At 43.2% G+C, this 27,643-nt stretch overlaps 1 protein-coding gene across 2 annotated transcripts in view; it reads right to left on the bottom strand.

The window, feature by feature from the left end:
* The window catches only part of TMEM192 (transmembrane protein 192), a 79,062-nt gene that overhangs the window by 48,644 nt on the left and 2,775 nt on the right, over positions 1-27,643 (bottom strand). For both annotated transcript variants that reach the window (XM_088450272.1, XM_088450273.1), the window contains exons 2-3: positions 7,561-7,707; positions 5,054-5,312 (exon numbers count right to left, since the gene is read on the bottom strand). In XM_088450272.1, coding sequence (XP_088306398.1) covers positions 5,054-5,312; positions 7,561-7,707 — 406 coding nt within the window. The remainder of the gene's footprint in view (positions 1-5,053; positions 5,313-7,560; positions 7,708-27,643) is intronic.

Below are 27,643 nucleotides of genomic sequence, written 5' to 3'. Positions count from 1 at the left end.
AAGGGTAGTGCAATAATAAGCAGCCACAGCAGTCTCATACAGTATGCCTGTGGGAGGAGCGATCGCGCCCCCTACCGGTTATGAGCCGGGCAGAGCGGGCCCACTGCGCCCCCCTCGCAGGCACTTCGCAGAGCTGTAACGTAACATTTTTTAACTAAGGGGGCGTAGCCACAGCTACCGCGATTAGGTCAAGCCCCCTTTTTTTACAGGGGCCTAGTGCAGCTCTTGACGGGCCTGGGCAGGGGGCGCTGTTTAGGCCTGTCAACTTTCCTGTTTATTATCATTGTCACCTGTAGCTTCCTTTTTTATCCCCACCAGCACCTGGCATCCCCTATCTGTTCCTAGTCCTTCCCCATGAGGCCATGGCCCTTTTTCAGGTGTACGATCTCATGTCCCTATTTAAAAAATGGGGGGGGCACCAATGCTCTCTTTGGCACATGGCACCAAAAAGTCTAGTTACGGCTCTGCTTTGGAATGTGTGTGATACAATCACCTGTTGTAGGTGGGAGGAATGACTGCCGCAGATGAGCACCTACCTTGGGAGGTACACATTGGTGATTTCATTTGTGTTTCCCATTTACATCTGGTCCGACTTGTACTTTAAGAATTTGTTATAAGTGCAACTGTTAACATTTGTGTTTTCGGAGCATTAAAATGATTTCACACTATCAAATATCCTCCTGTGTTTTAGTGTCCCTGAATCCTGGAAGTTCAAACAGATGAGAGGCTTGGCACTATACGGAATCTCCAAACTCACGCTTACACTGACATGACTGTATCCAATGACTTCTCCTGAGTGTAATATTGGTTAGCCCGAATGGACATTAGAGCGATGGATCCATAACAGCATCAAACTAATAACACTGTACAACAAATTAATACTTTTAATTTGTTTCCTTTCTAAAAATATTCATACATTACTAATTTGAGTTCAAGAAAAACTAAAATGATTTCAGAATGTTTTTACTAGCTTTCTTTTTTGAGCTATTTTTTGAGCTACACTACTTGGACTATACTGTATGTACATTAGTAATATAGTCATAGTGAGAACTATTTTAAAATAATCTGATATTTTCTTGATAGAAAATAAATAAAAGTTGTTTTAATTCAATCAATCACAAATAAGAACACAAAACGAAACAAAAATACAGTATACGAAACAAACATACAGCATAAGAAAGTACTATCTAATATAGTGGCCTATTCATGGGGGTGCTTTCTCTTTGCTTGTCGCTTGTACTCCTCTTCTGGGGCATCTCTTGTCACTGTCCAACAGTAATGATTCACCTACCCTGATATCTTTGTTCCATTGCTGAAATGTCTTGGTGGAATCGCTCACTATGCTTGTCACTCAGTGCACCACAGTTATCTTGTGTGGGTAATCCCGTGAATCGCATATATTTGAATAGGGGAGGGGACAAATAACTGATTAATTTAATTGGGTCATTAGACCCCTCCCCCTCTGCGCAGAACGCAGATTGCTGGTAAGATTCTCTCCATTCTGCCCACTTCACTAGGAATACCCCTACACCGTCATAAATGGGCTATATCTCCGAACCCCCTGCTAACAGAGTTTTAAATGTCATATTCATTCTTTGCATTCTGAAATCAATTAGAAGTATCTATTTTCACATCGGAAACATTTTCATTGTTATGCAGTGTAACTGAACCAAGCCAATAACAGTAAGAGTTTCAAGGGCCTTGGCTCATCATTACTGGAAAAGTAAATAAAAAATGTTTAAAAACTACTAATAAAATTAGGAATAATGCCCATCTAATCAGGTCTAGTGGTGTGCAATAACGGGTTTAAGTACTAAGGAATAAAATCCAGCATCATGGCTGAGATCATCGTCCCAAAGATATATTTCTCTCACCTGATTGATCATAGCGTGGGAACTGCAGCAAACTGACCAACCAGCGCATCCACATTCATTCCTATAGAGTGTGTCCCAGAGTGACCTCTCATTCGCGACAGGGCTCCAGAAGGAGCAGTAACGTGGTTTATAGGTTTGCCAAAATTCTGGGATGCTATATGGACTGGAGAAGACGTGAACCCCTACATTTTGCGAGTAATACACTGGTCAATGAGAGATGTTTTTAATTTATTAAATAAATGCAAATAAATAGAATTAATGTGAAGAACATGAGAACTCAGATAAGCAGAGGGATCAGCCCTAGCAAACAAAGTTGAGAGCCCATTTTAATTTTCTCTCTCAAATATAGTAATTGCCAAAGTATCACTTCTTCTCTGGGATGCAGTCATACAATGTCGACACAATGTCATCAGTTATGATTTCGACTGTTGAAATGTCAACATGCAACATGTCCACATCTGCAGAACGTTGACATGTTCACAATGTGGAAATGTAAAATGTCAACATTTTCACGGACCGGAGGGTCAGGGTTAGGCTGAGGGAGGATAGGGTTAAGGCACACATCCACTACACAATTAAATTGAGCGATTGAATGATATCGTTATCGTTCGTAAATAGTTCATTAAAATGTCTAAAACGACCAGAGATGCACGCTCCCGCTGGTCATTTTAGACATCATCGGGCAAACATGCTGGACAACCCGATAGTAACGTCAGGTTGAGCATGTTTGCAGATGATTGATGTGCCTACACTGAATGACTGCTCGTTCAGTGCAGGCTCATCACAGACTGACAAACGACTGCACGATTACAATGTCGTAATCGCGCAGTCGTTTTGAGGTCTGCTAGTGGATGTGTGCCTTTAGATATACTCACCACCAGAAATCATCATCAGCTAACTGCCGGACTCTTAAGAGACCGCTGTAGCCCCCGGATGAGGAAAGTCACCACTAGACCACCAGGAATGTTTTGTAGACTTTCTAATCATGCTAACATTTCATCAGTGTCGACATGACAAACAATCCATGATCTTCTTTAAAAAAAAAAAAAAACACGATTTGTCCCAGACTCACGAACACAGTACTGGGCTGAGTCTCCCATACCCAAATATTCCGAAATACGGAATTTTTCAGTATGACTGAGATAGTGAAATCTTTGCTTTTTGATGGTTCAATGTACACAAACTTTGTTGAAGGCTCAAAATTAAAAATTTTGTATACAATTACCTTCAGGCTGTGTGCATAAGGTGTATATGAAACATAAATGAATTTCATGCATGTACACATGCTTTGTTTGAGTCACAAAATTATCAAAAATATTGTATAAAATGACCTGCAAGCTGTGTGTTGAGATGTATATAAAACACATGTATTCTGTGTTTAGATTTGGGTCCCATTCCCAAGATATCTCATTATGGTATGCATACATTCCAAAATACGGAATATACCCATATGCCAAACACCCCTGGTCCCAAGCATTTTGCATATGGGAGACTCAACCTGCACTGTCCTCTAAGAACAGTACTACCCAGAAAACCCGGTTCTGAGCTTTTATTGGTTGAGAGAAATGAGCCTTCCGCCTCTCAGCCAATGAGTGGTTCCCACCATTGAAGTCAAAGGTGATAACCGCTAAGGCAACCTTAACGTTAATGGTGGGAACCGCTCATTGGCCGAGAGAGGTAGAAGGACAGAACTGTGTTCGTGGGTCCGGGACAAATAATATTAGTAAATATACATAAAAAATTATTATATTATATTATATATATATATATACACACACACACACACACACACATACATACATATATATTTTATTTTTTATTTTTAAAAGACCGTGGATGCCTACTCGGAACGAAGAGGACGTGTTCCACGCCAGGAAAAGGAGAGTATGGAATTTTTTTTTTTTTTAGCTTTCCATGGATTTTTAAGTGGACATGAATGGCTTCAGGGATACTAGGTGAGTATGTACGATTGTGAGTGTGCATGTATGTTTTAATAAACTTACACTGTCACAGTTTATGTGTGTACGGTCTTTGTTTTAATATCTCTTTTTCAGGTAAACTACAGGTACCAGCGGGCCCGCAATGCCCCACATGATAGTACTTGTGGTTCTCAAAGTAGCAGCATGCAGGGGAGGTTTGCTGGGACCTGTAATACACTTTAAAAAAACTATTTTACATATTTTACACAAATCAACCTGGTACCATCCGGCCAGGAGTGTTGGGGATAGCCCCGGGCTTTCAGCCCAGGCCGTGCATGCCCAGGAAAGAAAAACCCCATTATTGGGGGGTCCCCACGTCCACAAGGACCCGGTGAAAGGGTTGCCCTGGCTGTGGCATTACTCCCCCACTAGAAAGAGTCTGGTGCTGGTTATGGAAAATAAAGGGGACCCCTACTCCTTTTGTCCCCTGTATCTCCAAAAACATTTAGCCCACTGCTGGATGTGCTAAATACAGGGGACCCCTACATCTTTTGTCCCCTGTATATTCACAACCAGGACAGGCCCTGAAAAATTTTTTATTTTTTTTTTTTGTTTACACTTTTCAATCAATTTTTAGCACTGATGCAAGGATGGATCTCACTGATCCGTACATCATGCATCTGATCTGTGTCAAATGACGTTGGCATCGCATGGATTGGAACGACATATCGTTAGTGCCTAAACACTGAACTATATACCGCGAATCGTTAATGAGATTGCCAGATCTTACCTGCTGTAGGTAGCATCTGACTGAGGATACGACGGACGACCCACGGGCACGCGCAGAATCATCGTTAGTGTACACTGCACAATTTGTCATTCCGATCCGTCGGAATTGGCCAAATCGTGCATAATATCGTCTAGTGTGTAGTACGCACCTTTACTGTCACATGCAAGTCACATCCTATCCAGCATTTAAAAACCGCTACTAGTCAGAGCAAATGGCAAGGAATCAAGCTTACTACCAAGTACAGCTTTACATGTGGAGTAAAGGGAAGAAGAGCAAGTGATCACACAAACACTAAATTGCTACAGAAAATAAACAAATTTAAAAAAAAAAAAAAAAAAATAGAAAAATTAAGAAAATAGACACAAAACAAAAAACAGACATTAAATGTACAGTGCTATATAAAAAAAAGGATTATTTATTAAAAAAAGACAGTTATACATAGGAATTATATAGGACACATAATGCAGTACCTGTGGAGTGTATCATTAGAGGAAGCGTCGTAAAATGCCTAGTGGATCGGTACAGGTTAAGGTAGCCTCGGTTCCTCGCACTGCAATGCTGGTGCTGGACAAAACGCTCATTGAGCACATGAAACAACCACAGAATGACTTTGGAAATGATCACAATGGTGGTTAGATTAAATGGCTTGGTGTAATTCTTGCATATATTCTTCTCATCATTGAATAAGCAAAAATACCCAGCAATAGAAGTCAGAACTACAAACGCCACCTGGAAAAAAAAAAAGTTTTCAAGATTTTCAGGTTATTTCCGTTTGGATATTAGTCTAAAAATGATTATTTAATGTAAATATTTGCCATAACACTGCTTAAAAATATTTATATTCTATTATTACTTAAGATGGCTTTATTTCCAATACTTCTTATGGAATGTACTATAACTTTTAGGTTCAGGGGAGCACTGTATATATAGCTTTCTTGTTCCCATGTCACAAACCTCAGTGACATTGACTGGTAAAGCGGGCAGTCCATTCCTACCAGCCACTTAGCAGGCCAGTTTGAGCGCAATTGATTTTGGTTACTTACAGTTGCAAGAGAGTATAGCTACTATGGCACACACAACAACAATTCAAATATTAGATTAAAACAAATAGACTAGAATATAATGATTTGTCTACAGTATGAATTTTACAGATAAATATTACCCTATAATTTCCACTAAAACAAACTGTAAAACATAGCATGTACATTTCTAGTTCCTAAATATTTAACAGAATTTAATTTGTGCTTGGTGGTGTTTTGACGTTAATTTTTTTATATGTTGCAGAAATAGCACCATCTTAAAACACAAAAAAATAAAAAAAATCATAAAAAAAAATTACAAAGCAATTTGATCTTTTTTTGTGTTACCATTTTCTCTCTTTATTTTACAATGCGAAGTCTATTATAGGTATTGCTAGACCATTTAAATGACAAAAATGTGAATGTGTGACATCTACAGACCACAATGTGGTAGTGCATGTGGTCAACAGTAAAATAAATACAGATGTTGGATTTGTCTCCAACTGATAACAATATAGAATACTTGCTTATTAATGCCAAGTGTAATAAATTATATTATAACAGGTTAAAGCTGTGCTTTACATGTGCACGTATGTTGTAGTGTAATTATTTGGCGTGTGGTATAAAGGATCGTCAGTAAGAATGTCGACACTAGTTGGTCAACATGAACAAAAAGTCAACAGGTAAAAAAGGTTGACAGTTTTAAATTGTCGACACCCATTTTTATTGTATTTTAACCCTAATCCTCCCCTTGGGGCCTAACCCTAACCCATCTCCTGTCCCTTAACCTAACCGTAGCCTAACCCTAACCATCTCCTCCAGCAGCCTAAACCTAAAAACAAATAAACATAACACAAAAATGGTCAAAACACATGTTTTTTTTTGACCATTTGAAACGGTCAACCTACTGCATGTCGACAATCTGGTTTTAACCTATTGACTGTCGACCTGTTCATTGCCAACCTTTCATCCAAATCCCAATTATTTGAAATGTGTTTGCCAATATCGTGTGCCTGAATCTATATATAACCGTTGGTCCTATTAATTAGCTTTCTGATATTATTTTAGTGATAAGTGGGACCAGTTAGTGAAAAGAAATGTTTACGACAGAGGTTCCCAAACACGGTCCTCAAGGCACCCAAACAGCTCAGGTTTTAGAGAGATCCATGGTTGAGAACAGGTGGTTAAATCAAATTGACTGAAGTACTAATTAAGGTCGACTGTGGTCAAGCATGGATAGCCTTAAAACCTAGGGGCCGATTCAATTCAGGGCAAGTTGCATAGCGCTGGGAAGTTGGTCACAGAGCTATTCAATTCCTTGTGCGGTGTAGTCAGACAGTTGCAAGTTAAGTCAGAAAATGCTGGTTCACACGACTTAAACTGGGTGTTTAGTTGCAAGAACCAGCATTCTCTGATTACAGTGGTGGCCGCAAGGCTGTTAGCGCCTTGCTAAGCAGGAAAACAGACTTGCGGCCGCCACTTTAGTCAGATTTTTCTTTGCACTCTCAGGAGGAATAAGAAATAGTTTAGTTACTCTAACGGCGCGCTGAATTGAATAGCTCTGGGAGCTCCCTCCTGGCGCTATCAATAGCGCGCTGAAGTGAATCGGCCCCCTGAACTGTTAGGGCACCTTGAGGACAGAGATTGGAAAACTCTTGTTTACTCTCATTTTGTAAAGACGAAAGTGAGTAATATAATCTGTTCCAGTGCACCATTAGTATTCAACACACGTACTGTACAGCCAGCATTACTTTAAACACACCTAATACAACCTCTTGCCTTAGATTAAAACCCTTCAGTTATTTGAGAATAATAGCCTAAGAGTAATGGTATACGAACCTAGATAACATGCATCTAAAACGTTCTATATTATAGAACTATATTAGCCAATACATCTGTCTGTTTGGAACCAAAAACAGTTAATTTTATAGGCATTTATAATTTTGGCACTTGCCCACCTGCAGCAGTACTAGTAAAATGCTAACGCTGACTGTGGGAATCGGGAGAAAGGTTGGCTGGATCTCAGACTGAAGTTTCTGCGAAGGCAGTAGAGGGGCATCCAGGAAACAGTCTTCATCTGCACTCTGGGTCAGCTCTCCAGAACTCTGTACAAAGATAGAAAGATTATAGTCACCAAGTGTCCAACTGCATTGAGATTTCACTGGCAGCTGTAAGAAACTACATGCCACAGATTTATACACAGATTCTCATCACCACTTTAAGTGGAGAGCACTAGCATACATCTCTATACATGAAAGCACTGTATAATACTGCAAATACACATATCTGAGTGGATCTATAGGTGGATGGAAGGGAAAGGGGACAGTAATATTTAGCCACCCCCCTTCCACAGATAAGTGTTTAATAAAAATTGCAACACTTTCAGTCAATTTCCAATATTCAGATTCTCAGATATGCTGTAAATCATAATAATACTAATAAATAGTAACAACAACAATAAACCTGCAAAGTAAGCAGCACTATCAAAGTAACAACAGGGTAATAAGAAAAAATAGGAAGGCAAGACCTTCTAGTGTACTTATTCAGTAGAATAGAGACAGTCACTATTTTGCGCAAGACAGCATGGGAGAAGCTGCCTATAGCACGGCTAATCCCATGCACAATTCCGGACGTAAAGCAATTTACAGCGCGCCCGACACTCGTGACTAGCCCCGAAACAGTAAGATGTACACTTCTTCTGAACTAGAATAGGGAATAACAATGTAGTGTTATCGACTTAGCCGCATCCTCCAATCAGATCCTCAGTCAAGAATGGATCCCAAAAATTCATGATATACAAAAAAAATGTCCAGAAGGGGCCACAAATGTAATATAGAGAATTTTTTTTTAAATCCTTAAAGAGTCCAATCCTGGTACTACTTTTATACGCAATTTATCCTCACACATTAGAATTCACCCGTTGGGGTAGTGGAATGGATTGGATGGTATCTTCAATGAGGAGATGACCACAGATGGTAGGTCTTTATACAGTCAGGTTCTATAATGAGACCCTTGCACCAGAAGCACCCAGAGAGTAGCACAACAGCTTTTAGAGTGAGGTATTGCAAATTTATTTTGCTTAAAAAGTAACAGACAAAAGACATATACATAAAAACTTACTTCAATTAATAATAGAACACCACCAATGGTATATTGGCAACACTAATCTTTTATCTGGCCCGATTATTGGGCTAATTGTTCCTGGTTGTTACCAGACCAATATGTTCCATAAAAAAATCACACTACGCGTTTCATCCATGGGACTTCATCAGGGGTATAGCAAGCCATAACAGGCTATTCATAGGAAACAGAATTCCTTTTTGATCAAAACACGGTTGTTGTTATTAACAATGTAGTTCAACCAGGGGATCGTACGGATGTATCCTGCTGCATCTTTGCCGATCGCGCTACAAACGTGCGCACACATCGCGCCACGTGATTACCGGCAGCAGCATACGCTATGGCGCGCACTGAGATTGCACCATGCCTTCCTATGAAGGCGCGTGTGCAATCGCAGTGCACGTATCCATTCATGGCGCAATTCGCTGCATATGCAGTGAAGCTATAGCAGGACACATCTGTACATAGACCACTAGTAAGTGAGGTGAACTCCAGCTAGTATGCAGAGAATAAATATAATTTTCCACTGATTGTCTACTGCAGTATTTCTCAACCCTGGTCCTTAAAACCCCTAACAGGTCACATATTTCAAACCACCGACACTGTGGTATTAGCAACTGTCACATTATAAAGATTCACAGCAATGTTCTCAGCTGGACATTTTGGTAATACTTGGTGGCACAGTGCCATGAATTGCTAAACCCTCATTGCGTGGCAGATAAGGGTATTCCATAGACAAAAAACCTTACAGTTTCACACGTCCCATTAAAGCTTCTTAGACATGATCTGAATTTTCACAAAACCTACTGATTTTCTACCACTCAAGCTTTAAAAAGCAATGAAATTGCAATCAATAAGGCTGACGCCTAAATGGACATGTCCCTTGCGCAATGCAGATATGGTATGCCATCACATCATGTGGTTAACTGCATATTCAGCACTCTCACAGAATGAGATTGCTGTTACTCACAAAATGGTGGCGCAGCAAATTCAAAGAATTGTGTGCTCATTCGAATACACACATGCAGTCTATGCAACTGGTCTGAGCAGAAGATAGAGCTTCACAGAAGGGCTAAGGGTGGGGTGAATGCGGGGGGGGGGAGACAAAGGCGTGGAGGGGGGGGAATTAAGCAGCACAGATGGAGGGGAGCCAAAGTGATTCAGATGGGTGGAAAACAGTGGTGAGGATGGAGGGGAGACAGAGTGGCACAGTTTGGGAGAATAGAGCAACGTTGATGGGGGTACAGAGTGTTTTTCTTGTCTATGGAATTATTTTAAAAAATTTATTATTAACTATCAGGATTTGGAGGAGCAAACCGGGCCACCTTCAGGGGAGAAGGGCAACAGTATGGTACACTAGCGCAGGTGGAGGTGGGGCCAGCACACAGGTGGTGTTTTGGGGATGCAGAGTGAGAGACGGCTGCGGAGGCGGGCTGCAGGTGTGCGGGGCAGTGGTAGCAGTGGGGGTGCGGAGCCGTGGCAGCAGCAGGACTGTGTACAGGGGCCTCACCGGCGCTGGGTATGCATCTGAGAAAATAAAATCAATAAGACACAGATGCATCTATGTTAAAATTTGAATATGTGTAAAATAAAATAAAAAAACGAGAGACTTAGGGGTCCCCTGTATTTAGCACAATCAGCACTGGGCTCAGTCAAGCCGGTCCAGGATTTGGAAATACAGGGGACAAAAAAAAAAAAAAGCATAGGGGTCCCCTAAATTTTTCATAACTAGCACAGAGCTCTTTCTAGGGAGGGGATGATGCCACAGCCAGGGGAAACCTTTCACCAGGTCCCCCCATCCAAAGCATTAACCCTGACCGCGAACGAGTCCAGGCTGGGCATCCCTGGGAAGCTGGGCCTCCCCCCCCAAATAAAGGGGTCCCCCGCTCCAGGGCACCTTATGCCTAGGAGGATAACACAGGGCTATCCTCGGCACCCCTGGGCGGTGGGTGCCGGGTTGATTGTGTAAGTGTGGTGTTATATACTTTTCTTTGCAGGTGAAACAGGTCCCAGCAAGCCTCCCCTACATGCTGGTACTTGGAGAACCACAAGTACCAGCATGCAGGGCATTAGGGCCCACTGGCCCCTTAAACACCATGCCCCCCCTCAGGAATTCTCTATGGGAGAATTCAATTTTTTTCAATTTAGCCTCAATATAAGGGCACGTCTGTACCCTTAGATTATTCATAAAGCAACAAATTCAATTTCAATATAGAACCAATCAACATCTAAATGAAACAAAAAATAAAATAGTGAAATCCCTATTTTACGTTTTTCAAGAAACCAAGAAAATGACAAATGCAATAAAAAACACCCAAACATTGAGTAAAATAAGGAGGAAAAACGCACACACAGCAAAGGACAACATTGGATTATTTTATTAAACAGTGGGCTCCAGTATGTAAAAGGTCTGGAAATTGTTAAAACATGTACAGTAAATTAAAATGTGAATTGCAAAAAAAAAGCAAAGTGTGTGTGTGTGTGTGTGTGGCATGACCAGAGTCTTGTACCTAGATTCACCAAATTTGGCATGGTGGAGTAATTTGATCAGGATTAGGTTTTTGGCCAGGGCCATGGGAGGTCTACATGGTGCCCACCAAGTAGGCCGTGGAGTCTCGGATTGAAATTTTGGTTCGCTCAGGATGTCCTCAGTGCCTAAAATTGCACTGATCTGAAGGCACAGGCTGATATGTACCAGTGGGGAGCAGGCAGAGCTCCAACAGGAGAGAAGTGAGTTGAAGGATCAACTGTCATACTGCACCTGCACTGACAGTTACTAACCAAGCACATTTTCATATGCCAAGCTCTCCAATGTTGGTCTGCAGAGATTTCTGCTTGGCAATGATTTCAGTACTGCAGTAATTTCTAAACCAGTGTGATTTGGAAAGCTATACTGATTTCTGTCCTGCAGTCACTCTGCTCCTGAAATACCCTATTTTTAACAGTCAGAGAATATGCCTGCCTGCACTGTCATTTACTCCTACATTGTATTGCTATCCAGGAGTGAATGACTGTGTTCCTTGTCAAAGCTTTGCCCTTTAGTATACAGGTTGAGTCTCCCATATCCAAATTTTTTTGGCATGACTGGAGATAATGAAACCTTTGATTTTTGATGGTTCAATGTACGCAAACTGCCTGTCTAAGACACAAAATTATTAAAATTATTGTCTAAAATTACCTTCAGGCTGTGTGTATAAGGTGTATATAAAACATAAATGTATTATGTGTGAATATTTGGGTCCCATTACCAAGATCTCATTATGGTATGCAATAATTCCAAAATATGGAATATTCCGTTATCCAAAATACCCCTGGTCCCAAGCATTTTGGATATGGGAGACTCAACCTGTACCATATTCAAACTAAGGGCCTGATTCATCATGGATCACAATTCTGCTTATACGCAGTTGCAAATATCAGCTGTGATTTTTAATTTTTAAATGTGTGCATTTACATTACGAAAGGACGCCCACTTCCCCTTACATCCGTATAGTAGTGCAACATAGTGAAACAATCAGTAACATAGGACCCTTATGCACAGTTAAAGCAGGTCAGACCTCGCTCAGGAATTGCTAACTGCGGTGTCTGGTATCGCAGTGGCTAATTTATGCACGCCCATGCAATGGCATTGAACGCACTGGCGCGCCTTCGTTCGCCCGACCACACCCCCCCATCACCATTCTGTCAATCACTCTGCTCTGGGTCTGCGTAGCCTCTGCAAATGCAGTTCTCAACAATTGCTAGTTTGTGCACGGAGATGCATACGCAATGCCAAATAATTATTGTGTATACAGTATATCCTGGGTAATACCAGATGTACGTTATTATCTATTTATAATATGAATCTACAATCCATCTGCTTGTAGTGCAGCCATCATCACCATCAGTGCACATTTACACTAGCCCTATCCTTGGTGCATGAGATATATCCACCTTTAAAATGGGTCACTGGAGTACAACGAGCCATTACTGTGGTGGCATTGTGACATTTTGGCAGGCTTCTTTCATACATGGAGGCGAATGGAAGGACAACGGATAGCGGGCCCGTGTCAGGGGCATCTGTTGGTCCCTTAATAAATGCTATTATGATTTAGGTACCTCATGTCACTTCAGGCATAAATGTTCTCAATCCAAAAAGATGCCCATTCAGCCACAAAGTGTATAAAAAAGAAAGGGGTCTGCAGACAGCAGTCAGAGGTATATTAGGAGGGGGTCTTTATAAAAAATGAAATGGGTTAGGTATTGCTGTGAATAAGTCTATATATAAATGATGTATGGCTCATTCATTAGCAATTTATTTTGGTGACAACCCCGTTAGGGTTAGGACTCCTATGAAATGAGTGAGCAACCATACTTCCTTTTAAAATTGCCCTCTGCGGTAGACTCAGATGGATAGGTGGTGTGTTTGTTTGGGTAAGGAGGGCAACAGAGAATTACATCATCATTTCCCCCCCCCCCCCTTCCCCATGCCTAGCACAATGCTGCTAATTGCAGTATTCCAAGCAGGGAGCTGGTAACAAGCACCTCATCACCAAAAATCATATTATTAAGCCTATGAGTCGCCCACCTCATGTGGGATAAGGGAGGTACCTGGGAGGCTGGTATATTCTCCCTAGAGACTCAGTTTTGGAAGTCTCGACATTCCCTGAGAAATGGCATTTATAATGTGCAGTAATTTATTCGATGAAGCATACAGTTAATATGTTTACAATAAATAACAGTTTGCCCCCTTCTGGTGATTGATCCACTAACAATTTGCCAAGGAATAGATCGTGTATTGGAAGTGTATTCTTCATCAAAGAGAGGTCCAGGAGGGAGTAGGTCATGTATTGCTATAGTATGCTTCATCTAATTAGACAAAACAGAAAATACCAATACATGACATATTCCCTGACAAATTGCTAGGGGACCAATTACCAGGAGTGATAATGGTTTATTCATTGAAAAATACAAACTGTTTAGTGGGTACAATTATGTAATTTCCACCACCTGTTTGCTTGGACTGTAACCTTAGAGAGAGACTTTGCTGTGCCCATTCAGACTGCATTAATAACAAATTGTCTAGGCTAAACACATGAAACCCTAAATCCCCAATCGCTGACAGACCCCTTTATTTGGCAAGCTTTAAGAGTATAGATAAATAAAACACACACACACACACACACACACACACACACACACACACACACACACACACACACACACAAAGAAGAACAGAAGAGTAGCATTTAAAAAGGACACATTTAGCTTTATTTTAGAAAGCAATTTCAGACTTTCCTAGAGAACAGGATATTATTCATGCATTAAACATCTTTGGTATACAATGAAGCAAAATAGTCTATGTAATCAAAATTCTTCCCACTAGGGGTCAGTATTTCATTAAACATTATATTTTGCACAAAAACTTTGCTCTATAAAAAGCTGTTAATAAATACAACAGGTAAACTTAGTGTAAAAAGTGCAGATTCATATATGGAATGTACACTCCAATGTATCTAACGTAAGCAGCAACAAAATGATACTTCTCTTTAAATTGTAATCAATAAAATCCTATATACAACCTAATAACTAACATTTCCTTTGCAATGTAATCAGTGAAATATAGGAACGTTTGAAGCAATTTTAAACCCATTTAGAGTGATTTTATCAGCAACATCGAAAATGTGTTACTTGTATTGCAAAGACCTTTGAAAATGGTAATCTTGCTGGGTTTTGCCAAATCCAGAATGGACTGCTTAATCTAGTTTTCACGAAAATAATCAAATAACCCAACTGGAGCCATGCCAGGAAGTGAACGGTCATCACATTTACAATGTTTTTTTAAAATGTAGTTAGCCATTAACTGGTGTGATGCTATTGTACAGCACCTAGACTTATACACAGGAGTATGAGTAGAGACATACCACATACAGTAGATCACACAGGACAGAATAGTAACCGAAAAATGTTTTTCATAGTATCCACTAAGAGTGTACAAGATGCAAAATTCACACCTGCCATACAAAAAAAAAAAAAAAAATTTCTCTCTCCAAAATTCCATTAGGGTGAATGTAAGCTCCTTCTTGGAGTGCATCTGAACCTTCAAAACCAGCCCACAGTGCACCAGCATTAGAAGTGCCACCCGTTTTTAAGTGCACCAACACTAGGGATTCGCTATGCGCTCGCAAGTGGGTCGATGGTGGCCCAATGCGCATGACGGAGCCGGTTCCGTCGTGCGCATGTGCGAGACCCGGATAGCGACGGGCAAACAGTATCTCCGGGTCTCGTACCAAAGAGGGCGTGCTGTCGATGTTGAGTGACAGCACGCCCCCTTTGGTGAGCGGGCCGGGGGAGTGGCTGCCCAAACACAGGTGTTCCCATGTGAGCGCCTCCATTTGGGGGCGGCCCCACTGACATCACGAGTGATGTCAGTGGGAGAGATTTCGGCTCTGTGAGAGCCAAAATCTCTCTGGGGCTTGCGGCAACGAGACCCTACCACAAGGGTCTCGTCGCAAGCCCGATGGTCGCGATGGTCTTGACCATCTCGACCATCTCCCTGGCCGCTCGCTATAGCTGTGGGTGGCCACCCACAGCTTTGCGAGCGGCCAGGAGGCCGCTCTAAAAAACAAGAAGGCCGGCCCCGATTCAGAGTGAGCGCTCTGTCAGAGCATCCGGCTCTGAATCAGGGCCTCAGTACCTAGTCATTTTCAATCGCATGAAAAATTAACATCCAAGGACAGAGTCCACTCTTTTCATTGATTTAAGCCCCATCTAGTGTATAAAGGGCCTGATTCATCTTTGCACGCAAATGCCGATATTTACGCAGATTGAGCGATTAGCCATTGCCCATGCATAGAAGCTGCACTGCGTACACACAGGACTTGTATTGCAATTACACTCACATGGAGGATTCATTTGCAAAGTGTGTGACAGGTAGTCAGCTTTTGGGGGAGGTAATGGGGGCTGGTGAGAGAAACACAGATGTGTCAGGACCGTTTAAACACTTTTCTAGGTGTGCATTAGCCAATGGGTTCTTGCTAGCAGCAGGAGAGCACTCTGCGTGTCTGGAGAGCCCCAGTGTCTGCGACAGGTTAGACCTACTCAGGATCGGCTCCAGTAGGAGCCATGCCCTGTGCCGAACGAGATGGAGGCGCCCTTAGTCCCTAAAGAACATAGGCCACACCCCTAAATGACGTTATTTGGGGGCATGCCCGCATGGCACGCCTCCCATGTAACGCCAGGCTGGGGGCGAACCAGCACTGACTGGATGCCGCGCGCATCAGGGGTCTGGCACCGCCACACATCTGCGGCGGTGCCCAACCTCCTGACCACCGGCGGGACACTACGGCCCATTGGTGGAACAGTGGGACAGTGCCTGAAAAGTGGGAATGTCCCGCTGAATTCGGGAGGTTTAGGAGGGGTGCGCCCACTATGGGGTGGCGCCCCCATTCGACCGCACTGGTTAAGCATACCTCGAGCCGGCTCTGGACCTACTCAGCAGGCTGGTAGCCGACTGATCTGCATTTGATGTCCCTGGTTATGTGCGTGAGTGGCGGATTTGAGATGCTTTCAGTGGGTGTCTGTATGCACTGGACGGCAGGGGGAGCCATTAACAAATTTTGGCAATTGCGATTGTATTTGCGTGCTAACATGAATCAGACTTAAAGACACATGAAAACCACTTTAGAGATTATGTTTTCTGATCCTCTGAGCAGGACTCCTTAATTAACCACCGTTTGATTCCTATGCTAGGTGTATACAATTTTTTGGCAGATATAGGAGGTAGCATTATACAAATATAGTCCCTATGAAAAAAAATTTACACATATACCAACTTTGTTATCCCTGTGGCCCAAACAACAGAGTAGCACCTAAAGTAAGGGACAAAATAGCAATGACCCCAAACATCATATGTATGCGCTTTGCTTTGTCTAAATAGGCTCTCTGGTAGAAGTTACAGACATTCATTTCACTCCAGGTTTAATGACTGAAGCAATAGCTACATTATAATTAGTAAACTATTACCAGAAGTTGGCAGCAACTAGAGATCAAATTTACGTGTGTTTAAGCACATAAGAACACGTCTCTAAACATGCGTGTTAAGAGTTTTACAAAACTTTAATTTGTATCTATAACATGAATTGCAGAAAAGATACAAGTCACTGTATTTCTGGAAAGCTAAGTACAGAGGATCTTTATGATCTTGCGCACTGGAGAGGTAAATTGTAGCGGGGTGTGCTGCACGTAAATCAGAGGTGCCTTTGGCCTCTGGTACAGTATACCCAAGGACAGAAGACATTTTAAACTGTGCTCACCCCTATATCTATGTGTATGTAAAGAGGTCAGATGGCAATGGTCTTACAGTGATGGTCTAACCTTCTTATACAGTGCCTTGCAAAAGTATTCACACCCCTTGGCTTTTTACCTTTTTTGTTACATTACAGGTTGTAATGTATTTATTTTTTTATCTGAATTTTATGTGATGGATATGCACAAAATAGTCTAATTTGGTGAAGTGAAATGAGAAAAATATGTATAAAAAAGAATCTTTATAAATACAATTCTGAAAATTGGCATGTGCATTTGTAATCACCCCCTTTGCTATGAAGCCCCTCAAAAGTTCTGGTGCAACCAATTACCTTCAGAAGTCACATAATTAGGGAAATGAAGTCCACCTGTGTGAAATCTAAGTGTCACATGATCTGTGGGTATAAACACACCTTTTCTGAAAGGCCCCAGGGGCTGCAATACCACTAAAGCTGGGCACACACGTCCAGATAAAATGGCTGTCAGACTGACAGACATTTTATCTGGCAGCATGCCAGCCGCAGATGTCCGCGGCATACACTGTGATATTTCTCAGTGTATTAGCCCGACATCTGCGCTCCGCCCCCGGGAGAGGAGACATTTCCCTGTTCCTTCCATGAGAAGGAACACAGGAAATGTCTGTCTGTCGGCCACGGCTGGGCATACACAGCACGATGCGGCCGACAATTTACCTGTTAAATATCGCATCGGTCTGACATGCTGGACAATCTGGCATGCCCACACGCTACAATTATCGGGGCGATCCGCGGATATCGGGCGGTTTGCCCCAATAATTGTAGAGTGTATGGCCAGCTTAAGCAAGAGGCATCACACCATGAAGACCAAGGAGCTCTCCAAACAAGTCAGGGACAAAGTTGTTGAGAAGTACAATTCTGGTTTGGGTTATAAAAAATAATAAAATTAAAAAAATAAAAAAACTATCCAAATCTTTGATGATCCCCAAGCACCATCATATCCATCATCAAATGGAAAGAACATGGTATCACAACAAACCTGCCAAGAGAGGGCCGCCCACCAAAACTCAGACCGGGCAAGGAGGGCATTAATCAGAGAGGCGTCACAGAGACCAAAGGTAACCCTGAAGGAGCTGCAGAGTTCCACAGCAGAGACTGGTGTATGTGCATGTGGGCACAAGAAGCCGTACACTCCATAGAGCTGGGCTTTATGGAAGAGTGGCCAGAAAAAAAACATTACTTAGTGATAAAAAGAAGAAGACACAATTTGAGATTGCCAAAAGGCATGTGGGCGACTCCCCAAATGTATGGAGGAAAGTGCTCTGGTCAGATGAGACTAAAATGTAACTTTTAGGCCACCAAGGAAAACTATGTCTGGAGCAAACCCAACACATCTTATCACCCCAAGATGTTTTTCAGCAGCAGGGACTGGGAAACTGATTTGAGTAGAGGGAAAGATGGATGGTGCTAAATACAGGGATATCCTTGAGCAAAACCTGTTTGTCTGCCTTTGATTTGAGACTGGGACGGAAGTTCACCTTCCAGCAGGACAATGACCCAAAGCATACTGCTAAAGCAACACTCGATTGGTTTAAGGGAAAACATTTAAATGTGTTGGAATGGCCTAGTCAAAGATCTCAATCCAATTGAGAATCTGTGGTCAGACTTGAAGATTGCTGTTCACAAACGGAAACCATACGACATGAAGGAGCTGGAGCAGTTTTGCCTTGAGGAATGGGCAAAAATCCCAGGGGCAAGACTTGGCAAGCTCATAGAGACTTATCCAAAGCGACTTGCAGCTGTAATTGCCGCAAAAGGTGGCTCGACAAAGTACTGACTTTAGAGGGGTGAATAGTTACGCACGCTGAAGTTTTCTGTTATGTTGTCCTAAATGATGTTTGATTCACATTAAAAAAACAAAAAAAACAAACACAACTTCACAGTTGTAGACACGTTCTGTGAATGAAAGGATGCACACCTTCAAACAATCAATTTTAATTCCAGTGTGTGAGGCATCAAAACATGAAAAATGCAAAGGGGGGGTGAATACTTTTGCAAGGCATTGTATATCTAAAAGATAGACACGTAGTATAGATATCCCAATGAAAATGACGGCAAGACAATCTATAAAAGGAAAAGGTACTTTACTTATACATTTGATACACTGTAAGACGAACAACAATAAATGAATAAATAAATGTTAAGATCAATAGACCAAACGTGAGCATATATCACCTATGCCAGAAATAAAAATGTCTATGATCAATAAATTATAAAGAACACATGAGCCACATTCTACAATGGTAGTAGGTGGTACCAGGACACCCTCAGAGGAAGGCCCAACGGCTGAAACGCATTGGGACAGACTGAGACAAACGCTGTACAGCTGGAGAAAAACACATGGAGTAGCGATCATGTGACACTCCGAGAACCCGGAAGAGAGAGACACAATGGAGAGCAGACGCACTGACATCTAGCAAGATGGAGCAAGGAGAAGGAGCTGGAGACGATGCACTGCTGAGCAGGTATTGTTCGTTTCACGTTCTACCAAATGTATAAGTAAAGTACCTTTTCCTTTTATAGATTTAGTCTTGCCGTCAATTTCATTGGGATATCTATACTACGTGTTTATCTTTTAGATACATAAGAAGGTTAAACCATCACTGTAAGACCATTACCATCTGACCTCTTTAAATACACATCGATATAGGGGTGAGCGCAGTTTAAAATTTCTTCTGAAAAGCTAAACCTGTCACACTCCCCTAAGAAATGTTATAGATAAAATTGACTCAAACATAATATGGGTGCATAACTAGTTCTTTTAGCTTAAGGCTGTCTAACTGTAACCATGAGCTGGACAGAGGGCCTGATTCAAAATTGCACGCAAGCAGCTTTGCAATTCCGTCCTTGCAGATATGGTAATGCAGCAGGAAGCATCATGCCTCCTACATGCATATTTATCAGAGCTGCGTTGTACAATGCAGCATTGGATAATCTGCAGGAACATCAACCGGCTAAGTGACCCATGGGGTCACGCAAGCGGGCCGCAGCAGATGAAAGAGGCTAGGAAATTTCCGTCAGCCGACGGAGATTCTGGCCTCTACCCTCCCCTCGGAACGGCAACATGCCTCTGTTTCGGGAAACAGAGGCAATCGCCACCCCCTCCCACCCACAAACGGCAGCAGACTGTCAGTCACTGACAGTCTGTTGCCAATCTGCTTGCGATCAGGCAGGACCCGTACTGCACGTGAGACCTGTACACTTTCCAGACCATCGGGAATCTGCGTTCAGTAGCCAGAGTCCCCCCAAAGCTTTTTAATGGTCCACCACCTTCTCTGTTGTATCAGAAAGATTGTTTTTTATCTATGTTCAGCTCACCAGGACATACAGTATAATATGAAAGAGCACTGACCATGTACATCGTTGGAGAAGTAAAAACTAAGGGTAGGACGAGCGCACAACACAATGGAAATGGGCAGGGCTGAGCCAGTGTTAGTGGAGTAGTTTAGATTCTAATAATGAAATAATTTTTTCAGAAATCCTTAAAGATTTAAGGGCTGAGGGAGAGTCAGATTAGGTTTGGTAAAGGAAATGCATTGGTGGGGAGCGGCACAGTTGTGGTCCTGTAAGTAGGAGCCAGAAGTGGGTAACAGCAAGGAGAGGTGCAGGTCAGAGGTACTGCATATCTCAGAAGGTATGAAGGAGAGTATACATAGATAAAGTTTGAGACATATAAAGGGGTGGTTTGTGGGCAAGTGATTTCAATCTGTAGGCTATGGGGTGACAATATAGGGCTTGCAAATTGGTGCTGCATGAAATTCTGCCAAAGCATTTAGGCCATATTTAAGTGGGGAAAGATAGGTAAGGAGGAATACCATATTGGTGGGTCAATGATGGTAGAATGGATACGAGTTTTTGTTACATCTAGGGTTTCCATTTCAAATGTGAAGACAAGACTGTTGTGAAAGAGACTGGATGTGAGGAGTTAAGCATGGCGGAGTCAAGTGTGACACCAAGGCAGCTGCTATTGAAGACTGAGGAAATTGTGGTGGGGTGAGAGGATAGGCCAGAAGCAGAGACACGGGATACATGGTTGGAAATGCTGGGGTCAATTCAATTAGCTCAACCCTGTGAGTCCGTGCAAATAAGTACGGGTAAATTCCGCACTTACCATAACTCCGGACTATTTGTTTGCATTCCCGTATACGTCTGTATACAAAAATCCATGAGTCTGAAGCGAGATCGAGCAACGGTAAATCACCCTCCTCACATCTAATTGTATCCACCCTGTAGAACGTAAACCAGGATGAGACTAGGTCATAAAGGTCAGTAGAGTAAAGGGTGAGGAGAAGTGCAGCAAGATGCATATGGAGAAGAGACATTTAGGAGTATATATATATATATATATATATATATATATATCGAGCTTTAGGTTTTCAAAATGGACGATTTTTGGCGATTTTGCCACTTTTAAAAAAAGTCAGTAATTAAAGCTAAAATAAAAAAAATTTAAAAAAAAAGCAGGGTTCCTCATTTTTAATAATGACGGAGCTGCTAGACCATGTTTTACAATTTAACTAAATCATTCTATTGGGAATTATGCAGATGGTTACAATAAAAATATTCACAATTCTAATCTGAATGTTAATTGATTGTTAAACTTAAGGAAATGGAAAGTAACATGAGTAAAGGCCTGATTCAGAGAAGCACCCTAATGCCGCCGCAGCTGCCAATTTGCATGCAGTGACTGCGCAAAAATATGCAAATGTCGCGGCCACCAGGATTTGTATGGAGACTTCCACCAGTAGGCTTCACAGGTCCAAACAACTGTGTACAAAGAGGCAACTCGGTTGTTTATGGGACTGCTGAGTAACCCTATGGTCGTGCAGAATGGCCGATGGGACTGAGACACCAGAGCCATTTTTTCTGCGTACGGGATCGCAGTGGAAGGCAGAGACACACACTGAAAAGGTTTGTGACATGTCTGCATTTTCATAGTGTGCAGTGACTGAATACTTTTAATATAGAGAGTTATATTGTATTATACTGTTGAGAATTATTAATATATTCATTTCTTTAGATCCTCTCTTTATCACCATGCTGACCATTATTATAATATTTGTTGTGTCATTTTCATTGCATCTATATTAGGAAAAGGTCGGGACAAGGAAAGTAGTACAAAATATGGTTAGGTCTAAACAGTTCCAGAACATGGGGCACGATTCAAATCAATGCGAATTAAATAGCGCTGGGAAGGAGCACCCGGAGCTATTCAATTCAGCGCGCTGATAGGTTGGAAAATGCCCGTTCTCGCGCCTTAAATATGGTGTTTAGTCGCGAAAAAGGGGCATTCTTTGACTAAACTGCCTGGCGCAATGTGGTTTCCGCGGCGCTAAGGGCAGACAGAAAACAGCATTGCGCCTGTACTTTTGTAAGATTTCTGCTCGTACCCCTGGAGGGGTACGAGAAAAAGTCCTTAACTGCTCGCTGAATTGAATAGCTTCGGGAGCTCCTTCCCGGCGCTATTTAATTTGCGTTCAAATGATTCGAGCCCATGATGGTTTCCAAAGTTTATACTTTTAAACTAGCTACTTAAACACATTATACACTTATAAACTTCTGTGTTTATCCTTATATTGGGGGTGATTCAGAGGTGGACTCAGGAAAGTCATCTAGTACAAATGGCCCTGTGTGCATGCGTCTGAGCCACACTGCACATTTGTCCCTATGGTTACATCACAGAGGGTCTGATTCAGAGATGGACGCAGCACCGATACTTGCACAGATGAGCAATGTTTTTATACTGTGCATGTGCAAAATGTCCAGGAATACCTTAAGCTGGGTTCACACTTGTCCAATCCTCAGGAGATCAGACTGTTTATGCAATCCTTCTGCAGACCTGGTCACAGATTCTACATCCAATCTATGTATACACACTTGTCCAATTTTACAGCAGACTTCCAATCTGCAACTGCTGAAACAGTCTGATGAAAGTGTTGCGTCACCACACACACTCTAACAATCTCTGGCAGACCAGCTGCCACTCACTGGGATGAATTGGGTGAAGAACTGGACAAACCATTCTCAGGAGCGTACAGACTTCTAAATTGGTCTGGTAATTGGCAATCTGGTCTTCTGATTTTTCAGTAGGTTTAAAAATCTTTTCACAAAACCAGAAGACCAAGATTGTATGAAACCAGAGGTCTTGTGACTGTACACACTCTACCAATGTCTGACAAACCAGTTGGTCTGAGGTTGGATTGGATGAGAATTGGACAAGTGTGTACCCAGCTTAAGTGTCTGATTGCATCTCAACACTTAAGGGCTTTGCAATCCCTGGGCTTTTCCAGGTGTAGACTCGGAGGCAACTAAAAGTGATCACAACAAAGGCTGTGTAATGCCCATAGTTGCCAAGTCCGCTTGCAACAAGCGGACTTAGAATTGCTTTTTTTATGGTTAAGTTAATTAGGATTATTTTTGGATTTCATAAATAACCAATTAACCATCTAGATGATCATCAATTTATATGACACCACAAATGTTCTGCAGCACCTTACAAAGTACATAAACAAATAGGTGACCAGTGACTTACAGTACAATACAATACAATGCAGGACAAGGACATGGATAATATATATTGCTACATTAGCGACCATAACACCCACATAAGCAGCAGAGCATAAGCAACCAGCACTTGGTGATGTGCTCACGATGTACGATTTCCCTTGAACTCTCCCCCGGCAGCTCCCCGACAGTCCTACACGCGATTTGGAGTAAAAAATGTCCAATCTGACTTAAGATCTTTCGTGCATCCAGTGCATTGTGTCCCAGCTTGGCAAATCTCGCCTACAGCACGGCAGATCTAAGGATGCGATGTGCGACCAGTGGGGACGCGCATCGCATCGTGATCGTGAGTGGGGTATCATGATTTGGGCATTTTTTACACGATCTGTCATTCCAATGCGTCGGAGCCAAAAAAAATCGCCAAGTGTGTAGGCACCTTTAGTGGGGAGTAAGAAGTAGATGAAAGTAAAGTAGGGAGAAGCACGAGAGGGCCCTACAAACAGCAGACAAACAGGTGACACACAGATGGGGTAGACTGGGAGGAATGTACATGTAGCAGCAAGTTAGGATGACAGCTGGAAGGCTTTAATGAGAGCCCGTTTGAATGATTATAGAGCAGGCATGTCAAACTCAAAATTCCAACCGGGCCGAATATTCAAAGTCTAAAGCCACACCCACACACACCCACACACACACACCCACACCCACACACACCCACACACACCCACACACACCCACACCCACACCCACACACCATTTAGTAAATGAACAATTTTAGTAAATGATTTTCGTTAATTTTTCAAGGGAAAAATGAACAAAAATATGAGATATGGTAAGAACTTACCTTTGTTATCTCTGGACACACACAAGAATCACATTCTCACCAGAGGGAGACAGAAAAACCGGTGAGCAGAGTAAAGCCCATCTGCAGAACAGGTGCGACAGGGCGGAAGTCCTGTGGAACCCTATGGACTTCGTAGAAATAGAGATAACAAAGGCAAGTTCTTACCTTATCTCATATTTTCTACATCAGGGTCCATAGGGTATCCACAGGATACCTTGGGGATGTCCCATAGCAGTATCCTTCAAGGGTGGGGACACTCCTGTGCAGAAAGGAGAATCCGCCGCCCGAAGGAAGCATCCTGAGAGGCAAAGGTGTCAAATGCATAATACCTCACAAAGGTATGGACAGAGGACCACGTGGCAGCCTTGCAGATCTGGACTGCCGAGGCACCACGTCGAGCTGCCCACGAAGGACCCACAGACCTAGTGGAATGAGCCCTCTCAGAGGAAGGAACCGGAAGGCCTTCATGAAGATAAGCTTCTGAAATGGCCATACGAATCCAGCCTGCCAAAGTCTGCTTTGAAGCAGGCCAACCCTTCTTACAGAAGCCATAGAGGACAAACAAGGCGTCCGACTTCCTAAACGAAGAAGTGCGGTCAACATAAATCCTTAAGGCCCGCACAACGTCCAAACTGGCCTCACCCACTGAAAGATCAGGTGAGTTAAAAGCCGGCACAACGATTTCCTCGTTGATATGGAAACGAGAAACAACTTTGGGAAGAAATTCAGGACGAGTGCGCAGCACTGCCCTGTTCCCATGAAAAATCAGGAAAGGGGGTCTACAGGATAGAGCCCCTAAGTCAGAAACACGTCTGGCCGAAGCGATGCCCAGAAGGAAAATTGTTTTAGCTGTCAGCCATTTAAGTTCCACTGAGCCCAGTGGTTCAAACGGCGGTCCCTGGAGAGCCCTCAGGACCACAGCTAAATCCCAAGGCGCCACCGGTGGAACAAATGGCGGCTGAATTCTAAGAACACCTTGCATAAAGGTGTGCACATCAGGGATTGTAGCAATCCTACGATGGAACCAGACAGGGCAGACACCTGCACCTTCAATGAAGCAAGGCGAAGCCCATGGTCTAGTCCCGCCTGTAGGAAGGCCAACACTCTAGACAGACGGAACTCCCGAGGTGCATAACCTCTCGGCCGACACCACTGGAAGAACGTATGCCACACACGATGGTATATTCTTGCAGAAGAAGGCTTCCGAGCTCTTAGCATAGTTCGTACTACAGAGCTGGAAAAACCCCTAGACCTTAACATGGCCGTCTCAACAGCCACGCCGTCAAAGACAGCCGAGTCAGGTCCGGGTGAAGACAAGGACCCTGAGACAGTAGGTCCGGTCGTAGCGGCAACCGCAGAGGACTGAGAACCAGTGCCGCCTGGGCCACGCGGGAGCTATCAACAGGAGCGTTCCTCCTTCCTGTTTGAATTTCCGGATTACCCGTGAAAGAAGGGAAAATGGAGGAAAGAGATAAGCAAACCGGAACGTCCACTGGACGGGGGAGGAGCGCTGCCACAGGGCCAATCGGCAGGTGTAGAGAGGGCTGTGTGCAGCGGGGGAGGCACCGGCTGTGTACAGGGAAGGCGCGCTCCCCTGGCATTCAATTAACCCCTGGGACGCCGCAGCGCTGCCGCTCAGCTGCGGTCCGCTGTCCCAGGGGGGTAGTGGAAGCGCAGGTTGACTACCTGGCTCCACGCTGCAGCCAGTCCCCAGGAAGCCCCCTGCCTGGGGACTCTGGACCATGTGTCAGCGGGGACCCACCGCGGGACCCCACTGCTTACCTGCTGCCCCCTTGAATCCGGCCATGGTCCCAAACATCTGGGGTCACCGCTAGCTGTGACCCCAGATGTTTACCAGCATCCCCAGATCAGTACCGGCGTTCTGGTACCGGCGGGTGTGTAGGGAAGACAGCATCGACGTCAGTAGTGACTGTCCATGCTGTACTTCAAGGCAGCTGTGGCTGCCCATCTGGAAGAAAACTTCAGGGGCTATCCTTAGCCCCCCTCTAAACAGGTGCTCCGACTCCGAGCCGGGCACCAACGAAACTGGGATGCCTTGGCTCGGAGGCGGGGTATAGGAGGGGGTTCCTAGTGCATCCTGGGAGGCTGAAAACTTAACTCTATGGGGCCCGATGCCTAACGTCATCACCTATACCGCAAGGTATCCTGTGGATACTCTATGGACCCTGATGTAGAAAATAGTTTACTAAAATCGTTCATTTACTAAATGTAATGAACGATTTTTTTGAACTACAAACAATTTTTACATATTCCCTTACCAAAAATCGTTCAGTTGGTCAGTCTGACTAAACTACAAACGTGAATGCGTATGCACGATAATCGCTCATCGTTTTAACTCAGAAAGTGAATGATTTTTTCAACGATTGAACTTTATCATCATCGATAATCGTTCAAAAAATCGTAGTATGTGCATGCACCTTAAGAGTGTGTGGGCTGTAACAACAAAAAAAAAAATTATTTTATGCAATTTTTAAAGGTTTATTATTAATAAAAAACAATGCAGTGCACCCTGTAGTAGTGCTCTTATGCAATTCCCCCTGTATTAGAGCCCATTATGCAATTCCCCCCTGTATTAGAGCTCCTTATGCAATGTCCCCTGAATTTGTGCTCATTATGCAATGCCCCTTATGCAGTTTCCCAGTAATGCCCCTTATGTTGTGCCCCCAGTAATGCCCCTTATGCAGTGCCCCCAGTAATGTCCCTTATGCAGAGCCCCCAGTAATGTCCCTAGTAGTGCCCCATATGCAGTGCCCCAGTTATGCCCCTAGAAGTGCACCTTATGCAGTGCCCCCAGTAATGCCCCTTAAATTGTGCACCCCGTAAAACCCCTTATGCAGAGCCCCAGTAATGCCACTAAAAGTGCACTTTATGCAATGCCCCCATTAAAGCCCCTTATGCAGAGCCCCCAGTAATGTCCCTAGTAGTGCCCCAGTAATGCCCCTAGCAGCACACCTTATGCAGAGCCCCCAGTAATGCCCCTAGTATTGCCTCAGTAAAACCCCTAGAAACGCACCTTATGCAGTGCCCCAGTAATGCCAATTATGCAGAGCCCCAGTAATGCCCCTTATGCAGAGCCCCCAGTAATGCCCCTTATGCAGAGCCCCCAGTAATGCACCTTATGCAGTGCCCCCAGTAATGCACCTTATGCAGTGCCCCCAGTAATGCACCTTATGCAGTGCCCCCAGTAATGCACCTTATGCAGAGCCCCAGTAATGTCCCTAGAAGTGCACC

This window comes from Taudactylus pleione, unplaced genomic scaffold (genome assembly GCF_031769625.1).
Source record: "Taudactylus pleione unplaced genomic scaffold, aTauple2 ptg000513l, whole genome shotgun sequence".
Classification (NCBI taxonomy): Eukaryota; Metazoa; Chordata; class Amphibia; order Anura; family Myobatrachidae; genus Taudactylus; species Taudactylus pleione.
Note: the sequence above shows the minus strand (reverse complement) of the source record. Positions and strands in the feature narration are given on the sequence as shown.